This window comes from Mustela nigripes, chromosome 14 (genome assembly GCF_022355385.1).
Source record: "Mustela nigripes isolate SB6536 chromosome 14, MUSNIG.SB6536, whole genome shotgun sequence".
Taxonomy (NCBI): domain Eukaryota; kingdom Metazoa; phylum Chordata; class Mammalia; order Carnivora; family Mustelidae; genus Mustela; species Mustela nigripes.
In genome coordinates this window covers 177,484-200,641 of record NC_081570.1, presented here as the reverse complement: position 1 = coordinate 200,641, position 23,158 = coordinate 177,484, and the positions used below count along the sequence as shown (strand labels likewise).

The 23,158-nt window shown below is 59.2% G+C and overlaps 1 protein-coding gene across 12 annotated transcripts; it reads left to right on the top strand.

Moving 5' to 3' along the window:
• The first annotated feature begins 604 nt into the window (after nt 1-604).
• On the top strand, nt 605-23,092 carry C14H1orf159 (chromosome 14 C1orf159 homolog). 12 transcript variants are annotated; one of them, XR_009399554.1, is made up of 11 exons: nt 609-712; nt 11,890-12,127; nt 12,226-12,314; nt 14,498-14,573; nt 17,139-17,300; nt 17,596-17,661; nt 19,129-19,263; nt 20,437-20,462; nt 20,559-20,589; nt 21,199-21,335; nt 21,922-22,008. XR_009399554.1 is itself a non-coding variant. In XM_059375539.1 (10 exons), the coding sequence occupies exons 3-10, from the start codon at nt 12,243-12,245 to the stop codon at nt 22,017-22,019; spliced, it is 666 nt and encodes a 221-aa protein (XP_059231522.1). In that variant the 5' UTR covers nt 612-712; nt 11,890-12,127; nt 12,226-12,242; the 3' UTR covers nt 22,020-23,092. The 12 variants fall into 12 exon arrangements, 7 of the variants coding, with proteins under 7 accessions (XP_059231523.1, XP_059231521.1, XP_059231518.1 ...); XR_009399552.1 differs by having other exon boundaries at nt 605-712; nt 20,437-20,589; XR_009399553.1 differs by lacking the exons at nt 21,199-21,335; nt 21,922-22,008 and adding an exon at nt 18,693-18,811 and having other exon boundaries at nt 605-712.
• Nucleotides 23,093-23,158: the final 66 nt, after the last annotated feature.

The window sequence follows — 23,158 nt, the reverse complement described above, 5'->3', positions numbered from 1 at the left end:
GCCGGGTCCCTCCGCGGCTCCTCGCCGGGACCCAGCGCCGGCCTCTTGCCGCCAGCCCGGACACAGGGCTCCGAGAGGCCGCGGCGGGGACGCCCCGGGCCTGAGGCGGGAAGCGCAGATTCCGCCCCCCGCTCCTCGGGGCACACGTTCTCGCCTCCCGGAGGAGCTTTTGCTTTGCCTTGGCCGGGCCTTGTCCGGTCACCTAAGCTAGTCGCGGGCGGGAGGTCACACGGGCGCTCGCCGCGGCCGCCGCGGCCGCCGCCGCCGCCGCCGCCCCGCACGGATCCGGGCTGGCGCGGCGCAGAGGCAGCACCGCAGGGGCAGCACCGCAGCGGCTGCGCAGCCACGCGCTGGTTCGCGTCCTCGCGTCTCCTAGCAACGCCAAAGATGGCGGGCGCGCATGGACTCCTGGGGAGTGTAGTTCTTCTCCTTCCCGGCTCGGTCTGGGGCCCGGCCATTAGGACCCGGGCGCCCTAGCCTACACTTCCTAGGTTGCTCCGCGCGCCTCCCATGGCCTCGCGAGAGCTCTGGGCCGGAACCCATCCGGGGAGAGGGAGTTCTCGCGGGGACTGCCGGGAGCTGTAGTTTGAAGCTGGGAGTCGCGAGGCCTGGTACCGGGGTGGAGGCGGCAGAAAGACTACAAATCCCAGGGAGCGCGGCGCGACCGCCCGGAGGGCGGGGGGTACGAAAGAGGAACGCGAAGGGCGCCCGGGTGAGTGAGGGGCCGGGGGCGGGAGCGCGGACGGCGGGGCCCGGGGGCGGGCCGGGGGCGGGCGGGGGGCGGACCGGGGGCGGGGGCGGGGGAAGGGGCGCGGGGGGGCGGCCGGGGGGGCGCGGGCGCCGGGGCCGGGCGGTCTCGGAGGCGGCGCGGGGCGCGGAGCCGGGACAAAGGCCCGCGGGGACCCGGCCCCCCTCGGGCTCCCGAACGTCCCGCAGGTGCAGTCCGCTAAGGGAGCTCGTCGGTGGCCGGACTTGGGCCCCCCCCCCCACGTCCCCGAAGTCGGGGAGCCCCAGGAGGCCGCGCCCTCGGGAGCGAGCCCAGGCGGCCGAGGGAGGCCCCGGGTGCCCGGGAAGCCGTCGCCAGGCGGGCGCTCTCCCCGGTAGCCCGGCTCTTGCCGGCCAGTGGCCGAAGCCGCCCGGCTCGCGTCGGACGGGGGCGTTCGAGGGGTGCGCTGGCGCCGCGGCGCTCGGAGGAGGTGGCCCGAGTGCGTGTGGAGACCGGGGCTTCGGACACGCGGCCTCTCGGGCGCTCGCAGCTGCTCCCCCGACCTGGTTCTGAGCCGCTTCGTCGGCGAGACTCGAAGCTGCCTCACTTGGCCCCGTCGGGGTGGTTTGCTCTGCGGAGGGGCGGCCTGGGCTGCGGAACGGCCCGCCCCGATGGCTCCCACTCGCACTGCCACTCCCGGGGAAGCGCCGCCGGACAGGAGTCTCTGGTCAGCCGGAATCTCAATGGCCGCATTGTTTTTAGAAATTCTAGCGAAGTAAAATCTGAATTATCCGGAAAGTTGGTTTTCCTAGCACGTGCGCACCCCGACCCCCGCCCTGGCATGTTCCTCCGCAAAGCAGAGCAAACGGATGTCTTGGTGGGTGATCCCGAGTGGACTGGTCCGCAGGCAGCACCCAGGACCCCAGAGGCACCTCCCAACCCTTCCCTTCCTCGCGTATCCAAGGTGAGCCGCGACTGGTCATGTAGCTCACCGGAGGAGGGACTGTGGTCACCGACGCCCCAAGGCCAGGATGCGGGAGTGGTCTTCCAGCATGCAAACCCCCACCCCCCAGCCCCGGCCCAGCTCGGGGGCTGCAGACCCCTCTCGGGTGTGTGGAGCCCACGTCGTGCTGGGCACTGGGTGCCCACATGCCATTCCTGGCGTCTGCCATGCATGTCAGCTGACTGGAATGTTCCCTTACGTCCAGGGAGGTCGCTGGCAGTGTTCACTTTCTTTTTTTTATTTTAAGATTTTATTTATTTACTTGACAGATGGCACAGAGGCCCGCAGAGAGAGAGAGGGAAGCAGGCTCCCCGCTGAGCCGAGAGCCCGATGCGGGGCTCGATCCCAGGATCATGACCTGAGCCGAAGGCAGAGGCTCAACCCACTGAGCGTTTACTTTCTATCACAGCGTGGGATGGGATGTTTATTTTTTTATTTTTATTTTTAAAAATATTTAATTTATTTATTTGACAGACCAATGACAAGCAGGCAGAGAGGCAGGCAGAGAGAGGGGGGAAGCAGGCTCCCCGCTGAGCAGAGAGTGGGATGCGGGGCTCGATCCCAGGCCAGGACGCCGAGATCATGACCTGAGCCGAAGGCAGCGGCTTAACCCACTGAGCCACCCAGGTGCCCCTGAAGGCAGATGCTTAACGACTGAGCCACCCAGGCGCCCCGAGAGGGGATGTTTAGATCGAGCAGCCAAGTTCTTTCTTTTTCCTGAGAGTCAGACTCCACACTTGCTTCCTCTGCTTGCCGAGAGAATAACCAGCAGTAAGTTCTCTGATGGGGGAAGGTCCGGTGGGCCGGCCTCGTGCCCCCAACAGTGCACGAGACCCAGAGCTGAGGACCCCCCCCCCCCCCGCCGTCCCCTACTCTGCCGTCCCGCCACGGCTGCCGAAGGCGGGGGTCGGAGCTGCGGAGAATACTTCTGTGGTCACTCAGGCGGGGCTCCTGGCTGGAGAGCTGGTGTTCGAGGTGGTCCGGTCAGCACCATCCCTTGTTTGCTGACCACGCGCAGCCCGCCCACTTCACCCAATGGGCCACGTGTTCAGAACTGCAGGGATCTGGAGGCTCTGTGTCTTCACTCAGACTAATCCTTGTAAGGAAAAGTGAGCTGCGAGACAATTTTTGTACAATTTAAATTCTCACCAATTCTTTCATTACCACGTAGACACGTTTTTACCCAATTCTCTAACGTTCGGGCTCCAATCCGATTTTTGAAATGAATGGCGTCTCTTCAGTTAGTTATTGAGGAGACGCCCGCACAGGGAGACACGTAGGCCCAGTTTGCCCAGTTTTGACAGCTGCATCCAGCCGTGTCACCTGCACACCTGTCGAGACAGAAGACGTTTCTGTCATCCGTGACGGGTCCCTCGTGGGTGGGCTGAGGGGTCGTGTCCCCCGGATCCACGCTTGGAGCCTCCCAGAGCTTTGGTGTTTGGAGGCAGCTTCGGGAGGTGGTGGTGGTTAGACGAAGTCGTGCGGGTCGCCGCGTGGTGGGATTAGTGCCTTCATGAGAAGAGGGAGAAATCTGCTCTCAGGCCCAGGGGAGGGCGGGGGACACAGCCCGCAGGCCCCACCCGCACCGGGAAGGGCCCGCGCCAGCTGCGGGGTCTCTGGACCCCCCCCCCCCCCCCCGCACCTGGGCCTCAGCCCCAGGGTGTTGCTGGGTTGGCGCACCTGGGACGCGCCCGGGTGCCCTTATCAGTCCTGTGAGGCAGTTGGTGGGGTTTCTGGGCTTGGCTTGTGTGACTAAGGGGTCCTTGTACACATTCTCTATGGTGTGTTTTTCTTTCTCTAGGGAAAATCCCTGCGTGGGACCCTGCCCAAAGGGCCTGCTCAACAGAGTGTCCTGGGGGCCTTAATCTGCGTTTCCTAGAGCTCAGTGGGGCTGAGCACTTTTCCACCCGCTTGTCACCATTCGTATCTCTTTTCTGAAACGTCCGATCAAGGCTTTTGTCCTTTTTAAAAAATTATCAAGTTGTAAAAGCGCTTTTTTATCTTCCAGGTAACAGCTTGTCGGATCATACTGCAAATACGATCTCCCGGTCTTTGACTTGCTTATTCATTTCATTAGTGGCTTATTTTACAAATACACTTAAAAATCTTGGGAGAAGTTCTAGATTGGCAGAAAAGTGGCGGGACGGCCAGTTTTCTCTCCTATCCGCATTTAGGGCAGCACAGAGCCTTTGTGGAAGCTGAGAAACAGCAGTGCTAGGACTCTGTTGTCTACACTGCCGACTTGAGATTTCACTCGGTTCCTTGGTGTCCCGGTCTAGGGCCTGCAGCGCGTTGGGTGGCCCATTACCTTCACCCTTTCTGGGATGGGCTGGTGTCTTGGACTCTCTTGTGTTCTCATGACGGTGACAGGTTTGAGGAGGGCTGCACAGGGGTTGGGTCGAATGTCCCTCATTCTGGGTTTGTCTGTGTGTTTCGCAGTGGGTAGAGGGGGGTCGTGGGTTTGGGAGAGAACACCCTGGCGGTGAGGTGGCCCTCGTCCAGGCTGTCGGAGGGTGGCTGGCGTCTGGCGGACAGCCTGGGGGACGCTGGCCCGGCCACCTGGTCCGGGTGCTGCCTGCCGGGTGTCTGGTCCCCTCCCGTCTTCTCTGGCGGCCGCCCAGTGAGGCAGTCGCCCTGCCCGGGGTGGGAATGAGCCGAGACGCCCGCGGTGGGAGGACTTCAGGAAGGAGGCTTTCTCCGGCCCCTCTCCTTCCGCCGGCCGGGCTCCGGGGTGTTGGTCGTGTGCTGCGGGGACGCTCCCGTGCTGGTTTCCGGCGCACGTCGTTCCGGCGGGGGCCGTGGGCGCGCCTTCTCGGTTGGTCCCGGGGGTCTTCCCTCCCGGCTGGCGCCGCCGCATGCTTCAGGTTCGTCGCGCCTGCCCCAGCCCCAGAGTCCGCTCTCCAAGGGGCCCGGTTTCGTTTACTGGAGGACGGTGTGTAGGAGCCAGGATCTGGGCCCCGGGGTCCCTGCCGGAGGGCCTCCCGGCGGGCGGGGCTGTGCTGGGTGTGTGTCTGTGACCGGAGCCCGCAACATGCTTGCCTGCGACCTTCCCGTCCGAACCCGCGACCTTCCCGTCCCAACCTGCGACCTTCCGACCTTCCCGTCCGAACCCGGCTCCCACCCTAGCCTTCCAGTTCCTTCCTTGCCTTCTGTCTTTCTTTCTACCTGGGGGCGGGGGCGGCAGAGGGAGAGAGAGAATCCCAAGTAGGCTCCGTACCCCACACAGGGCTCGGTCCCGGGACCGAGGTCCCAGGACCGAGGTCACGACCTGAGCCGACATCTGGAGTCATCTGCTGAACCAGCTGCGCCAACAAGGCACCCCCTGACCCCCACCATCCATTTTCCTCTCTGTGCAGCCCAGCCCTGCCTCCGTGTGCATGGGAAGCCTTTTCAGAATCGTTCCCCCGCATTCCATCCCCACAAGAAACGAGTTTACTGACTAGAGGACAGTGTTCGCGTGTGGTCCTCTTCACCTCCAGCCTCCCGGGCAGATGTCGCGGTCCAGACGTGCCGAGGTCAGCGCCTGGTGCCCGTCGCCTTCCGCAGGTTGATGCCCCAGACTTCTGACAGTGGACGTCAGTGACCACAGTCCGTGTTCCGCCATCAGATCCCTGACGTGCTGTTTAATTTTTTTTGTATACATTAAACTTTATTCTCTGTGACATATGCTTGTATAGGTCTTGAAAAACGCATAGTCTTGTATCACCATAATGGCGTATTTTTTTTTTATAATGGTGTATTTTGATGAGAAGTTTTTGATACTGATAAAGTTTAATTTATGGCGTGGTTTTCTTTTTCAGTTCATGCTTTCAGTGTCCTTTCTAAAAGTCTTTGCCTAAGCAAGTCACCAAGATGGTCTCCTGTTTTTTCTTCTAGAAGCTTTGTAGATTTTTGTGTGTGTGTGTTTAGCTTCACGATCCATCTCTAATGTTCTCATCTGATCTGAGTGTGCTCTAGTTTTTATTCCCTGTGAGTAGCCCATTGTCTGGCACCATCTGTTGCAAAACTATTTTTCTCCATTGAATTACTTTGGCATCTTGTCAAAAATCATCTGTGTTGTTTCTGGATTCTCTGATTTGTTACATCGATCTGCTTGTACTTTAATCAATCCAACTGTCTTGTGACTTTGTGAGTCTTCAGGTGAGGTCATGTAAATCCTCTATCTTCTTTTTAAAAACTGCTTTGGTGGGGCACATGGGTGGCTCAGTCGTTAAGTTGCTGCCTTCGGCTTGGGTCGTGATTCCAGAGTCCTGGGATCGAGCCCCGCCTCAGGCTCTCTGCTCAGCGGGAAGCCTGCTTCTCCCTCTCCCGCTGCCCCTGCTTGTGTTCCCGCTCTCGCTGTGTGTCTGTCAAATAAATTACAAATCTTTGAAAAACCAAAACAAAAAAGAGCTGCTTTGGCTCTTCTAGGTTCTAAGCATTTTTAAATTTTATTTATTTTTTTTTTAAAGATTTTTATTTATTTATTTATTTGACAGAGAGAAATCACAAGTAGATGGAGAGGCAGGCAGAGAGTGAGAGAGGGAAGCAGGCTCCCCGCGGAGCAGAGAGCCCGATGCGGGACTCGATCCCAGGACCCTGAGATCATGACCTGAGCCGAAGGCAGCGGCTTAACCCACTGAGCCACCCAGGCGCCCTCTAAGCATTTTTTTAAAAAAGATTTTATTTATTTGACAGAGATCACACGTAGGCAGAGAGGCAGGCAGAGAGAAGAGGAAGCAGGCTCCCCGCTGAGCAGAGAGCCTGATGCAGGGCTTGATCCCAGGACCCTAGAATCATGACCTGAGCTGAAGGCAGAGGCTTAACCCCCTGAGCCACCCAGGTGCCCCTAAGCATTTTCTTGTAAATTTTAGTATTGGCTTGTGAAAAAAAAAGAATCAGCTTGTAAATTCCTCGAAATAAAAGGCTTCTGTAATTTTGATTGGTACTAGGTTAAATATAAGATATGTAGGGACAGCTTACATCTTAATAATATTGAATTCTCTAACCCACTGACATGGATTAATGGTTATTTTCATTACATATAAATGGCGCATGTAATATACGCCGTAATGGCATGTCCTTCCCCTGTTTGATGTTGAATTTCAGCAGTGTTTTCTAGTTCTCAGTATCTAGGTCTTATATCTTAAATTTATCCGCGGGAACTAGCAGTTTGTTTTTGCACACCGTTGTGAATATTTAGGTTTCATTTTCCAATTAGTTGCTGGTATGTAGAAATAACAGTTGATTTGTATATTGACTTTACATTCTTGGAACATTGCTAAGTTCACTCATCAATTACACTAGCTTTTTCCTGTAAATTTGTTAGGGTTCTCCATGTGAATAGTTGTTCCATCTGCACCGAGACAGCGTGTTGGTTTTCTCTCCTTGCTGCGTTGGCATCTACAGGACAACATTGAAGACAGGTGCTAAGATTAGATATGCATGATGTCTTCAGTCTTCAGGGGGAAATGTCCTGTATTTCATTGTTAGTATGATGTTAGCTACAGGTTTTTTATAGATGTCTTTTATCAGGTTTGGTGTATTTCCTTCTAGTTTTAGTTTGCTGAGAGGTTTTTTGTTTTTTGTTTTGCTGAGGGTTTTTAACATTAACTTTCTTCAGAGGAGTTTAATCAAGTCTAGTCTCAACATAACGTTGGCCGTGCACTGGGTCCCATCCAGAGTGACTGATCCTCGAGCAGCCGCAGCAAGAGGAGTCGCTCGAAGGGACAGGACAATCAGTAGATGCTAATTACGTTGTGACCCAGCTGCTGGATGATCACACCGACACTTTCCCCCCAATTTTTACTTACAGTCTAGTTGGTTAGCACAGTACTGGTTTCAGGAGTAGAATCTGGCGGGTCCTCACTTGCACAGAACACCCAGTGCTCACCGCGGTGCCCTCCCGAGTGCCCCTCCCCCGCCTAGCCTTCATCGGGCCTCGGTTCGTTCTGTCTCTCAGAGTCTCTTACGGTGTGTTTCCCTCAGTTTCCCGCTCTCCCATATGATTCCGCGCTTTGTTTCTTGAGTTCACGCGAGTGAAATAATTTGGTATTCGTCTTCTCCCCGACTGACTTACTGTGCTCCGTGGAGCATGATCAGCTCCGTGTCCCTGCAGACGGCAAGATTCCCTTGTCTTCGGTGGCCGAGTCCTGTCCTGTCAAACACACACCACATCTGCTCTGTCGTTCATCAGTCGCGTTTGGGCGCTGCTCACAGACTGTCTGCTGTTCGCGACGCTACCAGAAATATCGGTGCCTGTGGCCTTCGGATCTGCATTTGTGTATCTGTGAGTGAAGAGTCGTGCAGTTGCTGGGTCATAGGGCGATTCTGTTTTTAACTCTTGATTTATTTATTTATTCACGGGGTGAGGGGCAGAGGGAGAAAGAGAATCTCAAGCAGACACCACCACCCCCCAACCCCACTCCGAACCTGAAGCCCAGCACGGGGGCTTGAGCCCAGGACCCTGAGATCATGACCCGAGCTGAAGGCAGAGACGTAACCCACTGAGCCACCAGGTGTCCCTATTTCTAACTTTTTCAGGACCCTCCACACTGTTTCCCAGAGTGGCTGCGCCAGCTTGGGCTCCCACCAACAATGCATGTGGCTCCCCTTTCTCCACAGCCTCGCCAAGGCCTGTTGTTTCTTGTGTTGTTGATTTCGGCCATTCTTGACTGGTGTAAGGGGGCATCTCACTGTGGTTTTGATTTGTATTTCCCTGATGATGAGTGATGTTGAGCATCTTTTCTTGTGTCTTTAATCGTCTGGATGTCTTCTTTGGAAAAATGTGTATTCATGTCTTCTGCCCATTTCTTTTTCTTTTTTTTTTTTTTTTAAAGATTTTATTTATTTATTTGACAGAGAGCGAGATCACAAGGAGACAGAAAGGCAGGCAGAGAGGGAGGGGGAAGCAGGCTCCCCGCCGAGCACAGAGCCCGATGCGGGGCTCGATCCCAGGACCCTGAGATCACAACCCGAGCTGAAGGCAGAGGCTCAACCCACTGAGCCACTCAGGAGCCCCTTCTGCCCATTTCTTAACTGGATTATTTGTTTTGGGGATGTTGAGCTTGATAAGTTCCTTACAGATTTTGGACAAACACTTTATTTTTTAAAGATTATGTATTTACTTACTTGACAGGGAGAGAGCAGCAGCAGAGGGAGAAGCACTCTCCCACCAAGCGGGGAGCCCAGCTGGGGCTCAATTCCAGGGCCCTGGGATCATGACCTGCGCCAGAGGCAGATGCTTAACAGCTGAGCCACCCAGGCGCCCCTCAAACAAACACTTTAAAGCAGGTTTAATAACTATATTCAGTGAGGTAAAGGATACACTCATCTTGAACAAAAATATAGGAAATCTCTGTAAGGAAATAGGATATGTACACACACACACACACACACACACACACCTTTAATGAGCCAGATGGAAATTTAAGAACTGAAAAATAGAGCGTCTGAAATGAAAACTTTACTGAATGGTCATAGCAGAATGGGAGTGACAGGAAATGGTTGGTGACGTCAGAGATCGCTGGAAATCATCTCGGCTGAAGGAAAAAGGGGGCTTGATGAGGGTAAGTGTCTAGCCCATGGGTAGCTACAGAAGGAGAGACGCACAGTGGGGCAGAAGACCTACGTTAAGGAACATGACTAAAACCTTTCCAGACGTGGTGAAAGACATCCAGGAGAAATAGAATAAAGTCACACTTAGACACATCATTTTCAGATTATTGAAAACTTAAGATTAACTTTGAAAATCTTGACAGCAGAGAAAAGCAACAGATCACGTACAGTATAGCATTGTAAAGACTGAATCGGGCCACAGAAGCAGGAGGTGAGTGGCACCGCACCTAAAATATTAGAAGAATTCTGTACCCTCCAAGAGTGAATGCTAAATAGAAGTATTTTCGGAGAAAGGGCAACTGATGAAATTTGTTGCTGTCAAGCGTGTACTGCTAAAAATGCTGAAGAAGTTTTTGTAGCCTGAAGGTCAGCAGCAGAGAGAAACTCGGATCTCATGAATGAGGGCGGGCATCAGGCACAGTAAATGTTTGGGGGGACGTGTTTTCTTTTAAGTGTGTGCGTCTTAAAAAATTCAGACATTTCTCGTGTATGGAATGTATGCCGATGTAGCAGGCAGGACAGTTGTGGCCCCGAGAGCGGTGAAGGGCATGAGAGCCTGTGGGGTTTCAAGGCTTCTGCGCTTAGAGGCAGCCGTGCCGCACTGTCCGTCGGTGGGGGAGAGGGTGCATGGGGCAGGCCCTAGAGCAGCAGCTCTAAAAGTACGCAAAGGAGCACAACCAAAGAGCCGGAAGATACGCCGAAGGGAGTTCTCGAAGTTCTCCCCGTGGGAGACGGGGCAGCAGCTTCGAAAAGTAAAACAACACTTGCCTTGACGCCGCCGTTCTAGTCCTGATTATCTCCCAAGAGAAATGAAGACAATGTCCGCACAGAGACACATACAGAATTGTCCACAGAGCTTCCCTCATGGCCTCTGCAGTCCAGAAACAGCCCCGGCGTCCGTCAGCAGGTGGGGGGCGAAGGCCACGCTGTCACGGTCACCAGAGTCACTGCTCAGCCGTGAGGGGAGCGACTCTGAAGACGACTGGCTCGGTGCCGGGCGCAGAAGCGGGCACGCCGTGTGGCTCGTTGGCGTCGGTTCGAGACCGCGCAAGCTGGTCTGCAGGGGCGGAGGCCGGCCCGTGGATGCGTGAAGCCAGGTTGGAGGGCGGGGCGGCAGAGGGGCTCGGGCTCCCCCCGCAGTGGCAGGGACATTCCACACCATGTGTCTGAGCTCCCGGTGGTGTGCTTTAGATGGCCGTGGCCGGCTTGGGGCAGTTTACACCCAGGAACATCGACTAACTGGCAGATGAAATGACTTCAGGGTCCTGGGATCCAGCCTCAGGTTGGGCTCCGAGCTCAGCAGGGAGTCTCCCCACCTCCCTCAGCCCCTCCCCACTGCTTGTGCTCATACTCTCTCCCTCTCTCTCCCTCCGCCTCAAATAAAATCTTTAAAAAAATAAATCTTGGACTTATGATTTCCTGAATTGAAAGGGTGTTTTATGACTTAGTATGACCCTGGAGATGCCTCTTACCACAGAGTGAACTGAAGGGCCCATGACTGTTAGGGTTTCCACGAGGCAGGGAGAGCTGGTCTCTGCGGAGCACACGTGAAACAGACAAAGAGGAAGAGATTTGATCCCAGCCTGGGGTGAGGGTCTGTGCGTCTGTGACGTCCGCAGTTGTTGCCCGGGAGAAGGGAAGGTGCATTCTGAATGGGAAGGCGTGAGGAGCCGCCAGGGAGGGGCTCTTAGCAAGGCCTGATAAGTCGCTCCTGCTTCTGCAGGGCTAGGACAGAACCGCGGCCCCTGCCCCAATATGGAGGTCACGCATGTGTCACCTTCCTCCTGCCCAGCATCCTGGCCGCAGTGCAAGGAAGCTGGCGGACACCTGTGGCGCAGGGGCTCTTGCCCAGGGCCCCCCAGGCTGGAACTCCCCCGCCGCCTGGTCCTGCGGGCCCTGAGGCCGATGAGGGAGGGGCTTCTCGCTCCCTGGCCCCCCGTGTGTTCCTAGCTGACCCGCTTGCTGCCGTGGAAGCTTCGTCTGCAGGAACCTCAACGGGTGCCCTGAGTCACAGCTCTTTTTGTCGAGTAAGAAGTCTTTTTAGAGGTGGCCTTCATACGTCCAAATCTTAGCCGGCTGTGTCGCTGAGGGATTAGGATTGCGGTCACGGTGTTGCAGGCCAGCAGGCATTTGTCGAAAACTTCATTTACCGCAGGGTCTGTGCAGATTAGTTTTCTCTGGCCGCATTAGGAATGTGACAGCTTCAGTCCCAGACCACACAGGCTGCGGGGCTGGAGTTGGCTGGTGTCGCGAGACGCGCCTGGAGTGCGTGGGCTCATCTGCGCTCCCTCGGCCTCACTCCGGCTCCGGCTCCGTCCTCAGTCGCGGCTCCAGACGGCGCTTCCATCACCCGAGATGACATCGCGCCTGCCGTTTCCAGGACAAGGGCAGGGCGAGCAGTAGCAAATGATGAAGCCGAGGCGCCCCGATGGGCCTGTGTTGGCCCCGGGGCTGTCTCATGGCCGAGGCGCTCTGCCTCTTGGTGAGATGCTTGAATGGGCGTTTCCCTAGGACAGAGCGAGATGACAGGTGGACAAGTCCTCCGAGCTCCGGCGTAGAACGCCCGTCTGCTTCGTCCTTTTAGGAGGCAGTGAATGGCTGAGAGCTTTGGACCAAGGAGTGAGTCCATCCAGATCCAGAGGGGTTGAGGACAGCACCTGCAGCCCTCAGCTCTGGGGCCTCCTTCCAGTAAGTCGGACGAGCCTACCAACAATGGGCCTCGCCGTCTACCGTGATTCGCAGGCCTAGGACCAGGGGTCTGCAGCTTCTTCGTGATCCCGCCCCGCCTCTGGATGTCTGCAGCTCCCATCTCGGAGGGCCAGGTAAGGGTCCTGCTTCTTGGCCCCCGCCTGGTGCCCCGGGAGGAGGCACCCGCATCTGCACGGTGCCCCTGTCCGCACAGTGCCCCCGTCTCTTGCAGACCCGGTGTTCTGGAACATGGCACTCCAGCGTGCCGTTCTCCTGGCGGGCCTCCTGGTGGAAGTTGCCAGCAAATCCTCAGAAAGTGCGGTAGGTGTCCCGTCACCCAGGGGCGTGAGTGCCGGGAAGTGACGTTGGAGTCCTTTCTGGAGGCAGTGCGCCCTGCACCCAGAGGGGCCTCACCCTTCAACCTTTGGGGGTCACTGTTGTCCTGGCTCTGGGGACAGTTGACTGTGGCCACTCTCGGGGTCAGAGAAGCCCATGCCTCCTGGAGAGCAGCAAACACATGTTCCCCACCTGCTGCCCACTCTGTTCTGCTCCAGAACCTTCTTGTTCTCTTTGTCAAATGGACCCTGTTGCTGGAGCTGGAAAAGGGCCCCTGGCACTGAATGCAGCCTGCAAGCTGCCTGCCCAGCTCGGGGTTGGGGGAGACTGTGTGCTCTGGGCAAGTGGCAGCATCAGGCAAGGTCTGCCCAGGCCTCTTGCGGCCAGGTGTCCTTGCTCTCCTGGGCCGGTGACACGGGTATGCTACGCCAGGCCGCGGCCGCGTCCACCCAGCCACACATCATCCAGGCCTTCCAGAGGATGGGGACTTCCAGCCACTCTGCCTCTGCCAGGGGTGGGGCAGTAGGATGGCCGGAGTGTCCCTCGTGGGCTTGACCTCAGCCATGAACTGGCCTCGGACCTCTCCTGTGGTGGTGTGGATACTCCACACCATTCCTTAGACACCCCTCACTGCTCCCTGTGTTCGTCGTAAGAAACAAAAGTTCAGCTGTGATAGATACACACTGAGCCAAGCTTCTACCGGGAACCCCTCAAGTCTGGTTCTGTAAATGCCAGAGCTTGACACATCTGTTCCCCACTTGGAGCCTCCTTGGTACACGCAGCAGGCGTGAGCTCCTGCCCCACAGGCTGCCCTGGTCTGAGCACTTCCTCTTTGGGGACCCCCCTGGGAACCCCTGCTGGAGGGCAGCTCCAGGGGGCTGAGAATAGGACGACCAGGACCTGTGGGGTGACTCCTTTCTGGGCAGCAAAGGGCAGACTTGCCTTACCAGGGAGGCCATAGGTACATGGGTTTATCTTCATATTTTATTACAGTCTAGAAAAACATATGTTTCCTTTTCCTGAGAAGGAGCCCACATGTGGAGCTGGAGTGTGGGGTTTAGCACCTCTAATTGTTTAATTTTCAAAGCCGCCATCTGGCAAGTGGTGGGGAACGCGCAGGCACACCTTGTTCTGTCGCACTTTGCAGACGGTACGCGACGGTACGCTTTTTACAGACGGAGGGTCTGGGGCCGTCTGCTGTTGCGCACCCCGTGGGTGCCCTGTTTCTGCTGCAGGTGCTCACAGCAGGGGGCACAGCATGCCTCCTGCCGTGCCGCGTGTGGGGAACCCTTGCAGCGGTTCAGGCTTCTTCATGACTGTCCTGTTGTTAGGGTGACCTGTGATCAGTGATTATGACCTGCTGAAATCTCGGTGAGGGTCAGCATTTTGTAGCGATGAAGTATTTTAAGTTAAGCCGTGTACCTTGTGTTCTAGACACAATGCGGTTGCGGCACTTCAGAGACTACAGTGTAGTATAAATGTAACTTAATACACTAGAAAACAAAAAACTCACTTGATTCACTTTATTGTTTTCTGGAACGGAATCCACGGTGTCACAGAGATTTGCCTATAAATAATGTTTTGGGTTGAAGTGCCCCAGCTTCTACCCACTTGTGGTCCATGGGGCTGAGTGGCGGTAGCTGTGCCCCAGACCCCAGAGACCTGCCTGCAGGAAGGGCCATAGTCCCCAGCACGTCCTAGGCGAGGCCTGAGTGGTCAGCCAGGCAGACAGTGGAGGACACTGCCTGCATAGACCAGAGCATACCCACAGTCCAGGCAGTATCCTTAGGACTGCTCCCTGCCCCACCAGGCTGCCCCCAGCCCGGGGCTCTGGTCGGCCTCACTGAGTGGACCCGCAAGGGACCCCCTTCCTGGCTTCTGGGAATCTGATGCTTAGGAACATGCTTGTTTATTCCGTCGTCAGACACTCACTGGGGACCTGAAGTCCTGTCCCAGGAAGTGTCCATGTGGGGTGGCTACGTGTGCTCCCCTCGCTCTGGCTAACAAGGGATGGTCACCCAATTCAGAATTTAGAAGAGGCCAGAGCTGTGGGCACTGGACCCGGCTCATGCGGTAACCTCTCTGGGTGCCGTTTTCAGCCTGGCCTACTTGTCTGCCCCGAGCCCCCAGCCGTGGGGGCTGGGAGCTCACCGCCCTCTCCCCTCTAGGGCCAGCAGCCTGAGTGTTGTGTGGACGTGCCGGATGTCAACTCCACCTGTGGGGGCACAAACCTGTGTGGTCCAGGTAAGCTGCTTTGCACCAGCCGACCTTGACTGGCCTCGGTGACAAGGCCAGTGCTCGCGCGAATGCTGTGGAGGTCCCCTTGGCTGGTGTGAGCAGGCGGGCACACAGTCCCCTCAGGAAGGACCCTGGAGGTGCCCGGGATGTAGGCAAAGGGCCAGGAGCGTGGGCAGAAGCAGCGGGAAAGTGACAGGACCCCCGCCGAGCCTCCTTCCCGGCTGGCTCTTGGTCTCTGGTGGGGAGTGTGTTTCCTCCTATGGCATGGGCGACCTCCACGTGGGGTCTCTGTCTCCTGCTCCTCGGGGAAAGGAAGGGAGGCCAGGGCCCCTCTTGCTCCTCCTTCTCTTAAGTGTCTTCAGCTGGAAATATTTCTTGTGTGCAAGAGGCATATTGTGGTTTCCCTCAGTCCCCCACTGGAAACTTTATTCTCAGAACGTTTCACATAAAAAGCCAAGCTGGGGCGCCTGGGTGGCTCAGTTGTTAAGCATCTGCTTTCGGCTCAGGTCATGATCCCAGGGTCCTGGGATGGAGCCCTGCATCGGGCTCTCTGCTCGGCGGGAGGCCTGCTTCTCCCTCTCCTACCCCCCCTGCTTGTGTTCCTTCTCTCGCTGTCACTCTCTGTCAAATAAATAAAATCTTTAAAAAAAACCTGAAAAAGCCAAACTGCCGAGAGAGTTGGATTGAAGTTTGGAAGTTGTGAGATAAGCGACCGGCAAAGGGGGAGAAAAGGTGTCGATGGAACCAGAAGAAAAGCCCGGGTGTGAGCCCACCGTCCTGCGCCTCGCCAGAGGGGCCTCTGGTCCTGCCGGCGGTCAGGAACCCGCGGGCAGGCGGCCTCCCCGAGCAAGGCCAGCAGTCGGGTGTTGAGTAAGAGGCATTTCTAGGGAAACAAAAGAAAAATGGTGGTGTTGGAGCCAACTTGAAGTCTAGTGTTCCTGCAGGGCAGTCGGCTAAGTGTGCGCTAGACGTTGGCGTCGAGGCCGATCGGGGAGCGAGGACGCAGAGGCAGGGTCTGACGAGTTCGGGCTCGCACCCAGTGTCCCCGCGGAGGCCGTGGGGCTGCACGTGGACTTTCTCGGGCCCGCAGGGGAGGCACTGAGGGGATTTCTCCGGAGTGCGCGTCCTCACGTCCGGCCGCAGCTTGTAGGCGCTGGGAAGAGGGCACTTTCAGTTCGCACTGATGCCGCGTCAGGAGGGCGGGAGGAAAGGGAAGTGGCCATTTGGAGAGTCGTGGACGGTCACAGCGAGACGTGGGTTTGCTCACGAGTGAGGCTGGCCTCCCCCACGCGGCCGCGTACGCGCAGCCAGGACGGCGACTGGCCACTTGGGCGCTCCGAGTCCGCCTCGCTGGGCCTCTCCACAGGGGTTCCTAGATTGGACGCCCGAGGCCGGGAAGCCAAGCCAAGGACTGGCCATCAGACCTCACCTGCAATACCTCTGGATTCTGGCGAATTCCTCTCTTCTCAAGGTCCCGATAGCCTCAGTTTCCTGGACTTGCCTGGAGGTGACCTGGTTCACCTGTGAGGCTGAAAAGCCAGTAAGCCCGGAATTAGTAGTTTTTCAAAGGGGCTTCTTGGCTTCATAACGAGCTCCTTAGTCTTTCTGGTCACCGGTGCTGGCTCTCTAGCTGTCCCTTTTCCCTGCACACAACAGCCCAGCCCAGGGCCTCTAGGAGGTCGGCAGCCCTGGGCAGCTTTGCCCAGTTACCACCCCCGCACCTCACCGTTCCCAGGTCTCTGGTGCCCACAGCACCACAGGCCCTGCTGTGGTCAGTCTTCGGCCCTGCCATCCACTGGTGTCCCTGCAGAAAAGCCTTCATCTCACAGTGACACACTGTGTGTGGATTAAACATCAGTAAAATTCACCATGAAGGATGTGTGGCCTGTAGGTTGTCTTTGGATGCTGCCGCAGGCGCAGCTCTAGGATCCAGGTCCAGCTCAGTGCCCGCACCCACTGCTGATCGAGCTTGTGTCTGCCCAGCCACTGGGCTCAGTGTGGGAGATGTGAAGGAAAAATCAAGGCGTAAGACACAATTCCTGCCCTTAAGGGGTGCCCTGACTGGTCAGCAAAACGGACGGTCTGCATACCGCTGGCCAGTGGGAGCCGGGCTGCTCCCAGCGCCAGGGGAGGCTGAGCTGCTTGTGGTGGCATCTGTCTGGGACCTCCCCAGGGATGGGGGCAACAGAGGGGCAAGGGTCACACCTGGACTGGAGACAGCACCACCGAGGGGTGTGGGCCTGGTCCCCTACGGCACCTGTAGAGGCAGGGGAGGGCCCAGCGGCCGGGCTGCCGCAGCCCTCTCCAGACCACAAGGCCGTGCACAGCACCTGTCTTGGGTTTCGGGCCGTCCGGGTATTTTACAAGACGTGCGGGAAAGGAGCCCATGGGAGCCCCGGGGACGAGAGCGCTCTGCGGCTCCTGTCCGGCGCGTCCTTCTCGGAAACAATGTGCCATTCCACCCAGACTTCCGGAACGCGCTAGTGAGCATTCTTGAAGGAAATCTGTTTCACAATCTCAGACTGTGGACAACCCCCACAGGCAGGGCCTGACGCACTGTCGCTTTCACAGGCTGCTACAGGCACCAGAACGAGGACGGCAGTGTCCGCTGCGTCCGCTGCGGGAACGGCACCCACGGCTCTGAGTGCAGTGGCCGCCCCGTGGCTCCCCCCACCGGGCCCACCTGGCCTACTTCCCACCGAGGGGCTGCGTCTCCAAGTTCTGGAGCAACAGGTGGGACTGGCCCTTCCTGTCCCTGCAGCCACAGGTGGCCCGCTTTCCCTGGACCACCGTCCATTGAGGAGACCCCCCCACCCGGTCCCCTCTCTCCCCAGGTCCTCTTGTCCGTGCAGGACAGCCGTGGGGTGAGGGCTGCTCTGTCCCCACGGCCTCCTCCCTCTCTGGTTTCCGGCCCATGATTCCCCACTGCGCGGTGTCTCTGGCTCCCGGGAATCTTCAGCAGTGTCCCCGTGCGTGGTCTGGACCTGCCCCGGGGACCAGCTGCACTGATGGCTCTGCTCCCCCACAGTCGCTGGCTGGGGCGCCCAGTTCCCGGTGAACCTGAGCACAGGGACGCCCGGGCAGCCAAATCTTGGTAAGTCTCTGGCTTACCCGGGGAGGGCAGGGCCTCTGCCCAGGTCCTGGTGGAGGAGGGGGTCGCCATCTGCTATTCCCAGTGCACGTGACCACTTACGCTGGCCTCAGCAGGGCCACCACCACGGCCAAGATCATACTGCAGCCCAGGCAGGAGATCTATGGACAGGGGACCTGCCTGACCACAGAGCAAGGCTGGTGGAGTCGGCAGCCCTCGGGGCTGGGGTCACTGGGCACAGGCAGGAGGCCCTCACACATGCCCCTGAGCAAGTCTAGTGAGTGGAAACCCTGAGCTGCGCACCTCACCCTTTGCCCCAGGCCCGGCCCCCCCAGCACCCCAGTCCGTGGGAGCTTAGGACGCTCAGTTGTCTGGAGATGGGAGGGCGCCCTGAGGCCCCCTCCCCCCATCCCCTGAGGCTCCCCTGAGGGTATCGGGCTCAGACTGCAAACACCGCATGCCGGGCGAGAGCGCCCACCACAGCCTGGGCCTCATGGGGAGGACACAGTGCCCACCTCCTGCTCGCTCTGTCCTCAGCTCGCATCCCGGCCTGTCTGATGTGTGGCCCACCAGCCGCGGAGGCTCGGCCGTGTTGCAGGGGCCACAGCAGTCAGGGAGCAGGTGACCAGGTCGTAATGGGGTCTGTGTGTCCCCCAGTCACGGCGCCTTCAGCGGAGGGCATGCATGTTGGACCTGGACTGAGGGCTCCGGCTTTCTGCACAGGTTTCAGGACCAGACGCAAGTGGACTTGCGCTGACCTAGACCACCAAGGCCACCTCCAGGGCAGCCGAGTTTTAGGGTGGGGTCGGCGTAGATGGCCCCGACCTTCAGTAACACTGTGCTGGGTCTGGCAGTAGGGGCACCAGTGGAGGAAGGCTGCCAAGTCTGGTTCCAGAGCCCGGTTCCAGGGCAGCAAATTCGGGGCAGGACTCACCCCCCCTAGGCTTCAACATAGCAGTGGCCGCACCTCATGCCTATGTCTCAGGGCCGGAAAGCTGCCTCTCCACAGGTATCTAAGAGCACTTGCCCCGCAGTTACCATCCAGAGCCCCCAGCTGTGGGCCCGCCAGCCCATCCTGACCCCGTGTTGTGAAGAGGGGCAGGCATCATGGCACCAGGAAGGCCATCTAGGGACAAGGAACGAGCTGCAAGAGGCAAGAGTGTAGTGGGAGCCCCTGCCTGTGAGTGGAAGGCCTTGACCTGGCGTGCCGGGGATGTGGGGCCCCGTGGTCTGTGCCGAGGGAGATGGGGACCCCAGGGCCTGGCACCCTAACCCCTCAGCACTCCATCTCCCTGTGACAAGCCTGAGGCCTAGGGAGCCTGAGCCCCTCAGACCCCACAGCCTGCAAGGGACCCGAGTCCCTGGGTGTGGAACCTGTGAGGGCACAGGCGTGTTCTGGGAACGGGGGTCTGGGGAGGCCCTCTGAGGCCCACCCAGGCTTGCCCAGGCAGCCACTCACTTTGCTCGCAGGGAGCCCTCAGGTGGCGGCCTCCCTCTTCCTGGGGACACTGTTCTTCAGCTCCGGCCTCATCCTGTCTGTGGCCGGCTTCTTCTACCTGAAGCGCACCAGTAAACTCCCCAAGGTGTTCTACAGAAGAGGCAAAGGTACGCGGGACGGTGCCAGAAGGATGCTGGGCAGCGCGCGCCCCCTGTGGGTCCCGGGGCCTGCCTAGGGGGCACAGAGAAGCGGGGGCTGGGGCCGGGGTGCCAGACCCGCTGTCCAGCCGGAGACTCCTCACAAAATAGGAAGGGACCAGCTTGTTCCGTGGTCCTTGTGTCTGAGTAAGAGGGGTGGCCTGGCTTAGGGAGGCTCCTGTGTGGACCCCGTGCACTCTCGGCGAAGGTGTTGGCGTGACTGCACTGGGGGCCGTCACGGCGAGGCTGCTGAGCGGGCTGAGGCAGGCGACGTCTTGGGGCTACCTGCCCGCTGCTTCCCCAGCCAGCCCACCCCGGGAGTGGGGGACCTTGGGGTTCTTGCCACCCTAGCTGGCTCTGGGCATGGATGCCGGACCTGCCTCCCTCTGGAAGAGGTGGGCGTCACTCCTGATGTGCCCTCGGGGTGCCAGGCAGGTGGTCCGGCCTCCAGCATGGACTCTTCCATAGACAGTGCTAGTGGGTGAGAAGCCAGAGCCTCCTCGTCTGGCCTCTGGGAGACCCCGTACGCCCACCCAGTACTGGGTGTCCCCTGGGACCTTATAGCGCCCTGGGCCTGACCCAGGCTGGTCGGGACGGGTCCTCCTGGGTCAGCCCAGGGCGGCTGCTGCAGGGGAGTGGCCATGGGGGTCCTGGTGTGTCAGCGTGGTGGCTGCGGTCGACCCGCTTGGGGCCTCTGCTACTGAACACCCCCAGAGCTGGGCTTGGTCGGCCTAGGCGGCCACCAAGAGCACAGGGACGCACAGCAACCTCCCCAGTGGAGGGGAGAGGAGGGCCCTGCGGGGGTCTCTGCAGCACGGCCCCTGCCTTGGGCCTCCGCTGGGGCTGAAGGCATCCTCGTGCCTGTGTTCCTGGTGGTGCCGGAGACCAGCAGCAGTGTGCCTTCTGAGGGCCGGCTGGTCACTCTGCCACGGGGCCCGGGAGGTCGGCTCTCCCTGGGGTGCTTGGGGGTCCCCACCCCAAGAGCAGATGGGCAGTGTGGCTGGACAGCCCTGGGTCCTGCCGGGCGCTCGTGCGGAGGAGGGACTTGGGCCGAGCCTGGAGTGGGGAAAGAGCCTCTGCAGGTCCCATGGGCCCCCCCGGCATGGGACCCCGGCCCCAGGTGACCCCCGTGTTTGCCTGCAGCCCCTGCCCTGCAGCCTGGCGAAGCTGTAAGTAACCTGGAAGGACGGGCCAAGCGCCCCGTGTCGCGGGCCCCGGGCTGGGGGCCGGCCGCTCTTCTCACTCTGCCTTTTCTCCTTTGCAAGGCCGCCATGATCCCTCCGCCGCACCCCTCAGGTATGTCAGCCCTCATGGCAGGGGGGAAACTTCCAAGTTCTCCTGCCCTTGGGGTCGGCCACTCTCCAGGGACGCTGCAGGGCTGGGTTCTACGGGCGCCTGGCCCTGCAGCTCTCAGGACACGGGCCGGGTCCCCCCCAGCCAACCACAGCTGTCCTACCTTTCCCTTAGATTCCTTTTGATTCCTGACATTTTATTCCTGACATATTGAGTCTGTTGGGAGAGAATGAGAACCCCCAGCACAGGGTCTGAGGCCACCCCGCAGCCTGCGCGTGGCCCTCACCAAGTCCCAGCTCTGCCTGGGCGGTCCCTCCAGAGTGGCTGGTACTTCAGATGACTGGGTCAGACGTGCCCCACCTCAGATGGTTCCAGGAGTAGACGCACCTGTCAGCCCTGTTCCAGACGGCCCCGTGAGCACAGAGAGGTTAGGGGACTGGCCCATGGTCGCCAGCTACAGGCCATGGAGCAGGAGTCTCCTGGCCTCCACGGTCTGTGCTGTTGCTGCTGTGCGCAAGTCTAGAGTGGGGACAGGGGAGGATGTCCCTCTTCTTTGGGGACAAGGCTAGATCTGCTCTGTTCTAGAGAATACTTGTCTCTGATTTCTCTAAGACAGTACCATCTAGAAGCATCTCGAATTTCCCTGGGTCAGTCCCCCAGGGCCCCCGTAACGACGATCACAGGCCCGGGCTTGAAGCGACAGAAACGTCCTCTCTCTCAGTCCAGGAGGCCAGAAGGCAGAAGCCCAGGTGGGGGCTGGGGGCGCACTCCCTCCCGAGTCTCCAGGGGAGGGAACCTCCCGCCTCTTGCGGCCCCCAGTGGCTCTAGGCGTCCCTGGGCTGGTGACCACTTGGCCCTGTCCTCACGGGGCTTCTCGCGGTCTCCTCTCTCTGCTCCCTCACGGGAGGACGCTGGTCGCTGGATTTAGGGCCCCCCCAGATAATCCAGGAGGATCTCATCTCAAGATCCTTAATCAATCTCCAAGTAAGGTCGCACCTGCAGCTTCTGCGGCTTTGGACATGGCTTCATTTGGGGGCCACCCTGCGTAACTCACGGGACGCATTGCCTCTGTGTCTTGTGAGAGCAAGGCCCTCAAGCCCAAGCCTCAGGCCGAGGTGCTTGGGTGCAGGTCACTGGTGTCTGCGATGAGTGAGGCCTTCATCAGACGCTTTTCGAAGCAGCAGCAACTCCGCTCACGGCCTGGGGCTCAGTGGGACCTCCTCCCCTCACGGCTCCGCACTCCGCCCCTAGGAACTCTAGGGAGGGCCAGTACCCGGGCCCATCCTTCCTGTCCCGGCCCCACTCTGACCCTGCCTGTCTCTGACCCTGTTTCAGTGCGGAAGCCGCGTTATGTCAGGCGCGAGCGGCCCTTGGACGGGGACCCAGGCTCCACGGCCGTCTCCTCGGTGGAGGCCCGGGTCAGCAATGTCTGACCCGGGGACCCACCCACAGCTCTGCACACCGCCTTGGAGAGAAGCCGGCACCCGAAGGGCAGGTGCTGCCTGGCGAGGCCTCGGGACAGGTCTGGACACAGCCCCTGACTCAGCGTGGCTGCCTACTGGCCTCAGATGTGGCCACAAGTGCTTCCGCCCACCCCCCGGCTGCTCTGTGAAATGGCCTGGGAGCCTCGTCCTTGAGGCGGGCTCGGGGGTCTGGGTCCCTCCGGAGAGACCGCTCCCAGCGGCCAAAGCCTGTGAGGCCTGCTGGGCTGCTCCATGCCTGGGAAAGCTGGGGGCTCGGCCCTTTGGCCTTCCCAAGCCCACCATGGGCAGACATCCCCGCACCACCAGGCCGGTTGGCCTCCTGGCAACCCCTCTGGGTTGGTGTCCAGGCATGGGGAGGTGTGATTTGAGCACTGGCCCCTCCCAGGCTGAGGCGCCCACTGGGCTGTCCTATAGCCAAGGCCCCACCCCCCCGACCCCCAAGCCCAAGACCACCACACGCTTCTGGGAGCTGCAGAGGCGAGGGTCCTGGTTTCTTACTGGCTTGTGTCAGTTGTGAGCAGAAAAGGCAGAGAGACTGCTTTCCTCCTCTGTCTGCGGCCCATGGTCCGCTCTCCGTGCTGGGCCCAGGACCGGGCTCTGGCCTGAGCTGCTGGAGATCAAGGCCATGTCCACCCAGGGTGACATTCACCTGTGACTTCTGCCTAGGTAGCCTGGTCTCAAAGGACCTATGGAGGGCCGTGCTGGCCAGTGGTCCTGCCCCAACTGCCCCAGGCCTGGAGACGCATTTCTGGCCCCGGCTGGTTACACACAGACAGGGTCCCCACGAGAAAGGAGCGTTTGTGGCCATCTCTCACACACTGGGCTCAGCACTGATCTTGCCACGTCCTCATTCGGGACTGATCTCTGTCCTTCGGCGCCTGGGCCTGCGCGCTCAGCTCCTGTGTCCCTTCCGCACCGTGACGCCTGTCCCAAGCGTTTCCTTGAACCACTGGTCCAGCGGCTGAGAGGGCGCACCAGCTTCCAGTCGGAGTCAATAAACTAATCAGGGCTTTCTTCCCCCATCCTCCCTGCTCCGGAGTTCGTCGGCTCAGCAGGCAGGAAGCCCCCACCTGCCCTACCGTGGGACT

What these genes read in the sequence shown, in the direction of transcription:
- C14H1orf159 (XM_059375535.1), top strand. Translation starts at nt 12,243, where the DNA reads ATGGCACTCCAGCGTGCCGTTCTCCTGGCGGGCCTCCTGGTGGAAGTT. An exon ending in GCAAATCCTCAGAAAGTGCG is followed by an intron (nt 12,315 to 14,497) that starts GTAGGTGTCCCG and finishes TCTCCCCTCTAG; the next exon opens with GGCCAGCAGCCTGAGTGTTG. An exon ending in GTTCTACAGAAGAGGCAAAG is followed by an intron (nt 19,264 to 20,436) that starts GTACGCGGGACG and finishes GTTTGCCTGCAG; the next exon opens with CCCCTGCCCTGCAGCCTGGC.